The 10247-nt window shown below is 47.9% G+C and overlaps 1 protein-coding gene across 1 annotated transcript; it reads right to left on the bottom strand.

The window, feature by feature from the left end:
* Positions 1–782: 782 nt before the first annotated feature.
* Positions 783–10002, bottom strand: CETP (cholesteryl ester transfer protein). Its single transcript, XM_005229238.4, has 16 exons — positions 9798–10002; positions 8676–8790; positions 7781–7915; positions 7193–7263; positions 6047–6134; positions 5849–5918; positions 5485–5545; positions 4772–4863; positions 4320–4499; positions 3851–3901; positions 3340–3507; positions 1773–1840; positions 1627–1669; positions 1472–1541; positions 1038–1123; positions 783–944 (listed from the first exon to the last, which is right to left on the bottom strand). Exons 1-16 carry the CDS (start codon positions 9946–9948, stop codon positions 870–872), a joined length of 1524 nt encoding a protein of 507 aa, XP_005229295.2. The 5' UTR covers positions 9949–10002; the 3' UTR covers positions 783–869.
* Positions 10003–10247: the final 245 nt, after the last annotated feature.

Here is a 10247-nt window from a genome sequence, read left to right as displayed (position 1 = left end):
CAGGTGCTGAGCGGGATAGGGGACAGCATCCATGGCAATGCAGAGCCACAAACCACGTGAAGAGACATTAAAAAAAGGGAAGCATGAATCGGTACAGGAAAATAACGGAGCCACTTCAGAGAAATTACTGCACTGAAGTAGGAAGGAACAGGAACCTGCTGTCTGACCAGACACACTTTCTCTTACAATCGTTTTGGCATCCTTATCATTGTTATTGCTTTTCTCAAGTTTGCTTCCACAGTCTCAACAACACTGGCATAACAATTTGCTTTACAGCTCTACACAGAGTCTACAGGCTCTGTAAAGAAAGCAGCCAGGGCACAAGACCACTCCATTATTGGACTGCACTGTAAATTCATGTCCCATTTACCTTCTTCAGCCATACCCCTGTCATGTAGCATAACTTGTTCTGAGCTTACTTGAAGCTTGGTAACATCATTTGGGTTGCTGAAGTCTGTCAACGTCAGGGGTCTCTTGGCCCATGGCAGAAACAAAACCCAGATCAGCACAAAAAGTTCTACGTTTCCAAAACATAAGAACAGAGATGCCAAAAAAGTAGGCAAAGCCCATTTCTGCCATCTCCATGAGTGCTAACCCAGAGCCCATGCACTTCAGGAGTCTAACCCTTACTCCTAAGCACACAAGTCCTTTAAAGATCCTGGAAAAAGTAGCATGCGTAGAGGTGCGGACTTCAGGATCTTCACAGAAGAAAGGCTCTGCACAAGTGCAATTGCATGGAGACTGGAGCATTTCTCAGGAAAAGAAAATTAAACCAAAGCATATTTAAATCAGCTGATCTTTTAATGGGTTCACATACAACCCTTCTGTTTGTAAACGAGTTCCTATGCTCCTTTATGAAGGGATCAGCTCTATAATCTCTTCTCAAGAAAATCAAGCAGCAAATGATTTGGGAAGCTAAAGTCAAGTTGTACAATTACATATCCCTAAAAAAAGGAGAAGAGAAAAAAGTATTATATTAGTTTATCCACACTCCCAAGAAGGGCTTTGAGAGCCAGGTATTTCTGAACTCTGCTTACCTTTCTTGTGATGATCTCGGGATTTTTGATCTCAAATAGATTAAGCCCTTTGCTGTTCATCAGTGAAGTCAAAGCTGTTCCGATCTCTATGGAATCAGTAAACCCATCCAGTTACAGATACAGCCATCCTGGCTTGCTGCTCGTCATGTACTGCAGCCTTTTGTCTGCCTTTTGCCAAAAGCTAATTGTGCCTCAACACCCCATGACCTTTGGCCTGATGGAAAACTCTCTTTTCCTTTGTCCCAGCCATTTACAAAGGCTTCCCCATTCCCCAAGTGAATCCAGCAGAAACTTGCATCAGTAACGTAGTGTCCCCCCCGACCCCCCTCCAGCTGTCAGGGTTATTGATGTATCTTGTCAGTGTTTAACTTTAGGACATCTGATCTTAGATACTTTATGGAGTGGGTTGGCACTTCCCCAAAGGGAAAACTCACTTGAAATCACTTCTGGGATCCCAACAACTGAGATCATTGTGTGCAGGAAGTTTCTTATGGATGGGTCATTCTGAAAGCCAGAAAATTCATACAAAAAAGATTTAAAGACAACGTTTAGCCACAAATGGCCTAGAGAATACTTTCTTAGGACTTACCCCACTTGGATCAGCTGTGCATTTAAAGACTTTAAAGTCTATCCTGAAGGGAAGGAAAAAACTCATTAAGGGCTGGAGAGATCCTCTTTTTGTTCAGACATAAGCTAAAAGAGGCAGTGAAAGCCACAAGAGACCACAGTACCAACCTGGAGTCCAAAGGGTGCAAAATGAGTTTCTTTTCCGTGTAGGCAGCTTGAACGGTGACTGTGATTTCCTGCACAGAGATGAACAGCACGGTTGGGATGTAGCTCATCTTGCCTTATAGCATGGAGTTGCATTTGGACATTCTGGTTTATTTTCTATGACCCGGAGTTCAACATTCTGCTGGCTTTACCTCCAGGTATTACTAGAGAAGGTCAGTATTTTCCTTCTCCATTTCCACGCAACTAATTCCCCCCTGATGCCCACAGCCTCAGCCTGTGGGGCTCTAGACTGGCTCATCCACAGGACTGATGCTTTTGCCACTTCGTGAACTAAATCCTGCATTAGGAAGGAAATGGTTATCTAGAGTGTTGGTTCCCAACGACCATCCATCTCACAAGGAAAGATATCAGACTGGGTGTGGAGAGACAGTCCCAGCGGTAGCCAGGGCTACCACAGGTAATGTCACCATAGTGTTTGCATTTGTAACCGAAAGAAAAAATAAAGCAGTCTCTGAATTACGGCCATTTAGGCTCATTTTCTCGCTTTTTCCTGTATGCAAACATTCACTTAAAATGGACATTTTGTGATCCAGTTGCAGGTCATAACCAGGAGACTGGCAGGCCAGAAGCGGATCACATCCTGAGAGCCACAATTTTAGAGACAATCTCTAGTTCAGGGCTTCTGCAGTCCCACTAACAATTTGTTTCAAGGCACCTCCTGGAGCACAAAAAAGATCCCTGGTATTTCCTAGTAACACCCTGCTAAGGTGGGATACTTGCAGAGGGAAGGCATTATTCTTGATTACAGCTTAACCCTTTAAATAGTGTGGTCTACCCTCAGGCAGGGATTTGTTTTTGTGCAATGTTTAGCATCCATAGCAGCCCATAATTACAAGGTTGGACAAACATATTGATTGTTTGGCACATTACCCACAACAGCAAGGCTGGTTTTGGTTGGGTTTTGGGTTTGAGGGGTTTTTTTTTGCCTCCTTAGATTCAGTATAAAGCAGTTTGGGGTAAAATACAGTGTAAGCAGGAACTTTTGTACAGGCATACATAGAGGAAAAGGTTGTATGTTGAGCTTTGCATTCTTCAGAGCTGTATCCTCATTTCAGTAGACAGCCATCCTCTAAGTGGGGGCCAGAGCCAGAATGTGGGAATGAGAAGATTTCAAAACAAATACATTCCCATGTATTCTCTCCTAAATATCCTATTCTCTCTTCATTCTCTCCTAAAATACCTCAGCTAAAGGAGTTTCACCATTCTGATACAGGTTAGTGGGGGCTCAGAGCTTTCCACTGCTTTTATCCCCCTGCATACCAGCGATGGGCTGGCCTAATAGAGGAGGCTCTGGGTCAGCACAGTCACTATCGCCTTTCCCAGGGGAATGCTGAGGGAATAGAAGGCAGTGTTAAAAGGAACTGATGCACCTTTGCCACCTCGCGTGCTTTAGCCACCCACCCTTCCCAAAGGGCTCCCTGCCATTACTGTCCCTGCACACCAGAAGCAGTCCAGACTCGGGACAGAGCCTATCCCAAGGTCTTCACAGTCGGAAGAAGCAAGAACTAACCTTCTCCATGTATAGAAGCATCAGGGACTCTTCTCCTGCAGAAAGGGTGCTGACCTCCACTGCTACCAAAGACTTCACAACTGCTCCTTCAGGCTGAAAGGAGATTTGGGGGTGGGCGACGCTCCACACCTTGGCCACAGAGTCATTGTAAGAGGTGCCTTGAAAAATCTGGTCAAGTAAAGAGGAACAGAAGAGTCAGGCTTTTCCCATACCACATTCCAATTTCATGCAAACTTGCCACACAGCTGCATCTCTTCTGTAGTCCCCAATTCCTCCTCCAGTTCACATAAGCCAAATAACGCAGCCAGGTTTCAGGGAAGCTGTGCCAGCATGGATGGTGCAGAAATCCTCCTTGCAAAGCACAAGTTTCTCCATCAGCCCCTGGTTTTCCCCATCAGGCCCACCCAAGACTCAAGCTGTTGAGGGAAGGACAAGATGTTACAGTGCAACAGAATCCATTTGAAAAATTCCTTATTTGACATAAAATGCTCTGAATAGGAGCAAAAATTACCATCTGCACTGCCTTCCGCTGAGCTTCTGTGTCTTCCATTTCAAACAGCGCCTTCAGAAACAAACCAGAAATAGATTGTAGAAAAATGAAAGACAAGGTTATGATCAGCCCCAGTGCAAGCTGAATGGGCCAGAGTGCTGACAGGTAGTTTGCAGCCAGTTCAGAGGCATGGCTGAGTTCCTCCTGAGTTCACCGCTTTTCTACTTCAGTACTCCCACAGATAATCCTGTCAATTCAGAAGACAAGTTTTCTGCCAGCTGGTGTTATTGTTCTAAGGGGTAACACTGCCTGGTAGCACATGCTCACTAAGAAGGTACTGATTTCTAACCAGGATCACATGTAATGACTGACTATAGATTTCTATCTTCTACAGAAACTAGCTCTCACCAAAAAACATTTAGAGATTTTTTTTTACTCTCTCCCCAAAGTACATTGCATGAGGTAAGGAGGAAACCACCCCTGAAATCACCTGCAGCTTCTCCCCTCCGATGGTCAATACCAGGCGCTTGTCTAAGAAAGCTGCCAAAGCCAGAGCGTTGAGGTTGTGTTCAGACAGCCAGAAGTAGAGCATTCGGGACTCGGTCAGCAGCGACGGGGAGAAAACGGAGTCACTGAAGACATCAGAGTAGTTCTTGTACAGGACAAGGCCCTTTAAAGGAAAGCAGGCACGTTGGCCACAACCAGCAGTAGGGAGACAGGACCACGTGTCAATACCTGCATTTTCATTGCGAGGCGCAGACCGGGCAGGCTGGCCTCGGAGCAGAGCGCAAGGTGGGCGGCTGGGCGAAAGGCTGGCATGACCCTGCTGCAGGCTCACCTTTGGCTGCAGCACCGCACAGCAGCAAGGGACCAGCCCCTCTCAGCCCTCCAGTGAACATGAGCACAAAACCTTTGGTCTCTGAGCAGCCTGGGTTACTTTACCTTGTGATGTGATTCTAGGTAATTTGCTTTTATTAAAGGAGCTGATGCAAGGGAGATATCCACACTGATATCCTCATCCCGGACAAAGTTTGCTGCAGGAAGAAAACACAAAAACCTCACACCAGAAATATGACCTTAAGCAGAGCTTGCAACAGTCACTTTTAGGACTTGCTGCAGAAGATGATTGGGACACAGGGATGGGACTGGTGGGGGTGTCCCACTCCTTTGCGTGCTAGTGCTGATCCTGCTACTGCTCACTGACTCAGTTTTTCCACTGGGAAATTGAGTAATTGCTCTGAGTTTCTGCTCCTTTCCCTGGTAAGTGGGACTGGGAACCATGGGAAAACCTCCAACAGGCAGATACAGATGCTGTAATATCTCAGCCCCAATACGCCAATGCATGCTCCTGTTCCTAGCTAACATCGATCCTTCTGCAGCTATCCTGTACCTCTGGTCATTACACACAATGAAGAAATACCTTATGAACTGAAACGTGCATTTCAGCCAGTGCAATCACCCTTAAAAAAATCAGCCCAATGCAGAAAATTCAACACATAACATTGCTAAGGTTTATTTTGCTGTTTTCTGAGGGCTTGGAATCCCATACACATTTTCAAAGGACTTTTTTGATGGGTATGGCTACTGACCTGCTGGGGCTCAAATATTAAAATTTGCACATAAAAAAAAGAAAGCAGAAAATCAAGGATATTTACCGGCCAAATCATGTACAAAATCTGCTAGCATCTTGGCAAGAAAATTGATTTCGCTGCACACCTACAAGAGGAAAAGAGGGGAAGAACTGAAGGCAGGGGTTAGGATTTTGGGTTGTGGAGCAGAGCTGGCCTTGTTCTGCAATCTGGGGGCTGTTGGTCAGAGTCTGGCACTGTCAGAGATTCCAGTGTCAGCACAGCCTCTCACCTGGTCCAAGCTGGGTTTTTTTGTGGATTCTATTTATTTGTCTAATTTTTTGCAGGCACTAAAGTTATCTTGCTATTATCTTGTGGGCACATGTGAGCAGAGAAGTGCCTAGCATACAAACCGACCTTTCCTCCGTCCACAAGCAGTGGCTGATCTTACCTCACTCTTGAGAACAAGCTTCAAGGTGAAGGAGATGAAGTCTGTGAAGAGCTGCTTCAGCCAGCCTGGTCTGCGTCAGACAGGGAGCACTGTCAAGGACTGCCCAGTGGTCCCCACAGTGGGTGACACTTGGGCTGAAGCACTCAGGGACCAGCAGTGGGGCAAGCAAAGCCTGATTTTGAAGGGGGACAGACTCACTCCTTGTCTCCTTGGAGATGAAGCGTGAGTTTGTGGAAAGTCAGGTAGCAGTCTGAGGCATCAGCAGCCACTTGGTCCCTTTGGCACACTGCTCGGGATGAAAGGAAAAAAAAAATTGCTAATTTGCTATGGAGATGAGGAGGACAAGTGTACTTTACAGACACTGCAGACCTGGACCAGTCAGAGTTCCCCATACCTCGTGTGGGATGTTTCCAAAAGATTCAGGACCCCGCAAAGTCAGGGCAGATGGGCTACCTTACACCTGAACATAGGGTTTCTGCTCAACAACTCCTGCTGAGCTAGTCTACTGGGCACCTTTCTTCACACTTCATTTGGATGCTTGCCAGTTTCGCTAGCTCCTGTCATCAAGGACAGTGTTGTCCCCTAACATCACCCAGGAGAACCTGGGCAGTATGTGCAACCGACACACCGGAGCGGGGAGGGAATTAAGTCATATTGCAAAGAGTTTGGAAACTGCAATATACTGTCATTGAGAGCTTCACGCTGCTCTCCCTCTGGGACCTTACCAGGAAAATGTGTTTTGAGGCAGGAAATTTATTTTGGGGCATGTGTGATATTCCACATTCCTCTCATCCTTTATGGGAAGCAGAGGGGTGTAGTTTGCCTCTGCCCCTTTCTAATCCAAGTCCACTGACCTCCCCAAGGAAGAGGCTTCACTTCCCAGAGCACACCTTGGGCCTTGATCTGGAGACAGCTGAAAAAGTGGACTAAAAGGAAGTTCAAATGTCCTGCACCAAAGCCCTCATTTGGCTCACTCTTTCGAAACATCCCCCTGTTTTTTTCAAATCATCCTGAACAGCAGGACATGAAAAGCTGGTCCCAAAGAGAGTCCAGAAGGCCAGACCATTCTTCACTTGCTGCTGGTGTAGACCAGCATTTGCTGAAAAGACTTATACCAGCCTCCTCTGCTTGATCCTTTAAAACTATGAGGTCTTCAAGGGCCACATTACCTGCCGCCCTGGGCACACTGGGTAGGAGAGACCCACCTCCAGATGCCATCCTATCCCCACAGAGGTGAGCAGAGCCAGCCCCACCTCACTGCCCCCCGCCCGGTCTGTCCCGCTGCTCTGGAGGAAGCACACACACGGAGACCCCTGCAGCTAGCAATCCCCAGCTGTTACTTACTCAGTTTAATGTTTATCTGGAGGTCAATGGAGGACTCTATTTCAAAATCAACTGAATGAAAAAGCTGCAAACTGTAATGGCAGAAGAGAGGACATTTAGCAACCTGTGCTGCGAGCAGCTTCTTCCTGACCACACATGAGCCACGGGGTGGGTTTTATAACACCTCTCACATCAGTCCTTGCACTGTGGTGTGCCAAACCCCAGCATGCAGCAGCCCACCTCAAGTACTCTGACTTCAAATCGTTCCAAACCATTGCCTCAGGAGCACTTTGGTGAACAGGAGCATTAAGCATCTTTTTTCCCCCCAGTCAGAGTTTATGGGGCAGCAAAGGAGAGGGAAGAAGTCAACTTGTATGCTCTGGCCATCTCCTCATGCAAGGGGCAACAGTGGGGATGGAAAGGCAGAAAGCAAGGTGAGAGTAGCAGTAACAGGGCTAAGCAGTGCTGCTAGCGTATGAAATGTTGTTCTGCTTAGGCTGTAAGCAATGCTGCCGTTACTAAAGAGCCAAAGGACCACAGCCCCTCCACATCTAATCCTGCTGTGGGCCAGCCCTGTCTTTCGGCAGCAGCCAGCCCCCAGGTACTTACAACCAGGCCCCAGCGTAGCCGTAGGTCAGGGTCCCTTTGAAGGAGGCAGTCACGTTTTTAATGGCAATGTGAATGGCATCGTTCTCCTTGAGCTCCACCTCACTCTGCTCTATGGACAAGTCATTGACCTGGATGCTGGAAACAACAGAAACCCAGTTTGTCCCCAACCCCGGGGCTGTTTTCTGTGACCAGGCAAGACAGGTTTGCTCCTGAGGACAGGGGGTCTCCAAGGGGCCTGTGCCAACTCCAGACACAGGAGTTTTGCAGGTCACAGGGGCCACACACAAGGACAACAGTGCTTTTGCTCAGCCTCAGTGCACTGCTCCTTCCTTGCAATGTCTGGAAACAAGGCAGGGGTAATGCTTATACAGGAAACAGAGCAACGTGCTGCAGAAACGGCCCCGTTTTGTCGCAGTGCTCTGTGCCACAGCAGGAAATACATCCTGCATTTGCACCATTGCATTTGTTGTCCTCAAATAAGAATCAGCAACTTGTTTGCCAAAGCGTGACCAAGTGACATCCTGCTGATGAGGGTGGCTATGGCAGCCATGGCCAAGTCCCCTCTGCTGCTCAACGTTCCATGGGCACCATCTGTCGGCGATGGGCCCCAGGAGCTCCAGCCTGCAGGGGCAGACCCCCCATCCCTGCTGTCAGAGATACGCTCAACGTGGTGCACCACTGGCTGCCCAGAAAGCTGGAAAAACTCAAATAATAGATCAGCAACCTAAACCTTCACGGGCAAGTAGCCTGCATGACATAGGTCAGAATGCATCTGCCCCAGCCCAGACCTTTGCTTTCACCAGGAACTGCTGGATCAAAGCTCCCTCGGAGGCCAGTTTCCATTCCCCTCTATCAGCCCATACCTCCCCTGGCCCAAAGACACAGAGATACTCACTTGGTCAACCCATAAGCCACCTTGCCAAGGAGCCGCATGGACCTTTCCCCAGTGATATTTGGGAATCTGGCATTTCTGAATGCAGCTTGGATGACCTGTGCTGTTTCCTGGTTCACTGTCAGTGGAAGAAAAGGACAAAGATACCAAACTGCAAAGTTAGTCTGTCTCCTGGCTGCAAAGCTGGGTCCGCACCCTGGATTAAAGCACTACAGAAGAGCTTTATCCAAGGCAATACCATTAGATTAAGGAAGCACTAGAAGTATCTTCAGTATAAATTAAGAAATAAAAATTCTTTAACAGCTGATGGCAGCTGGGGACAGCAGCGTGTGTGGCTCAATGGTCACCAGCAGGACTGGCTCCAGGGAACTGAGCCTAGCTGTCACACACCTCACCTGCACCTTCGGGACAGATTTTGGAAAGGCCAAGGCTACTGTTGGCTTTACCCCACTGCTTTCCTCTGCTGCTGCTTGCTTGTATTGCGGTCAGCTGTTGGGTCTCCAAAGGAAAACTGAGATTCAAGTTTCTGAACCCATTTTCCAAATGTTATCCAGCCCGTTCCCGCCTCAGCCTCAGGCACAAGCTTGCACAGGATTTTTTTCTTCCAGAAATACCCTCTCTCATTTTGGCCCAGCATCCTCTGCATGTACCGCTATCAGAGGGGAATGGGACAGAGCTGTTCCCAGCCTTTGCAGAAGCACTAGTTATTCTTCCCCCACCTGCAAAGCCCCCAAACCCTTGCAAATACACCCACAGCAGCAGAGAACTCCGATTTTTCCCCTTCTGCACACCAACCCCAAGAGATGAGATTGCAGCAAGGTGAGACATCAAACACATTTGCTCTATTTCTTCCATCACGCCAGCCCCCAGTGAGGAACACTGATGAAAGTTTGGGCTAAGGAGAGGGGTTGGGGACCACTTCCTAGCTCCTTTGAGAAGTTGTGCCTATTTAGTTCAGAAGCCCATGCTTTAACTCGTGCTCCCAGGCAGGTGTTAATGCATCTTACTAGGTAAACAGTTTCCACAGGAGCTGGGGAAGCAAGAAACCCCCTCACTTGGTTGTTCTACCAATACTTTCTCCTGGTGAAGAGGGGGGAAATGCAGCCCCGTACAGCAGATACTTACACAGCAATGCCGCAGGCTTGGTCATCCTGCAGACAATCCCTGTGACACTGTAAGGAAAGGGACCAAACTCACAGGCTGCTGATGTGTGGACAAGCACTAGCAAGATCCCAAAGGTCTCCAGCTTCATCCTGCCAGCACAAAGCATCTTCATCCAGAGTGGAGAGTGCCAAGACGACTGACTGATTCCTGACTGTGACAAAGGCTGCTTTCATACCTCCAAGCAGAGCTCATTCGAAGCAGGACATGACCTGCTTCCTCTGGTTATCAAAACTCATCATACATTTCCTAATCTTCCCACAGTTTCCTTAACATTCTTCAAGTCACACGCTGCCTTCCTCCCACAGCAGGCACTTGGGCTGCAGGACTTTGTGCCTCTGCCAACACCGCTTTAACTCAGGACATGCACACATCAAGGCAGGTGAAGAAAGCTGGGGGGAGATGGAGATGGGA

This window comes from Falco peregrinus, chromosome 14 (assembly GCF_023634155.1).
Source record: "Falco peregrinus isolate bFalPer1 chromosome 14, bFalPer1.pri, whole genome shotgun sequence".
NCBI lineage: Eukaryota > Metazoa > Chordata > Aves > Falconiformes > Falconidae > Falco > Falco peregrinus.
This window is presented reverse-complemented; position numbering and strand designations above follow the sequence as displayed.

Excerpts from the sequence above, each read along its gene's own strand:
- CETP (XM_005229238.4), bottom strand. The coding sequence starts at position 9,948 with ATGAAGATGCTTTGTGCTGGCAGGATGAAGCTGGAGACCTTTGGGATC. Across the intron at positions 4,500-4,771 it reads ACCTAGAATCACATCACAAG|GGCCTTGTCCTGTACAAGAA; the intron begins GTAAAGTAACCC and ends TTTCCTTTAAAG. Across the intron at positions 3,508-3,850 it reads AGCGGAAGGCAGTGCAGATG|ATTTTTCAAGGCACCTCTTA; the intron begins GTAATTTTTGCT and ends TTACTTGACCAG.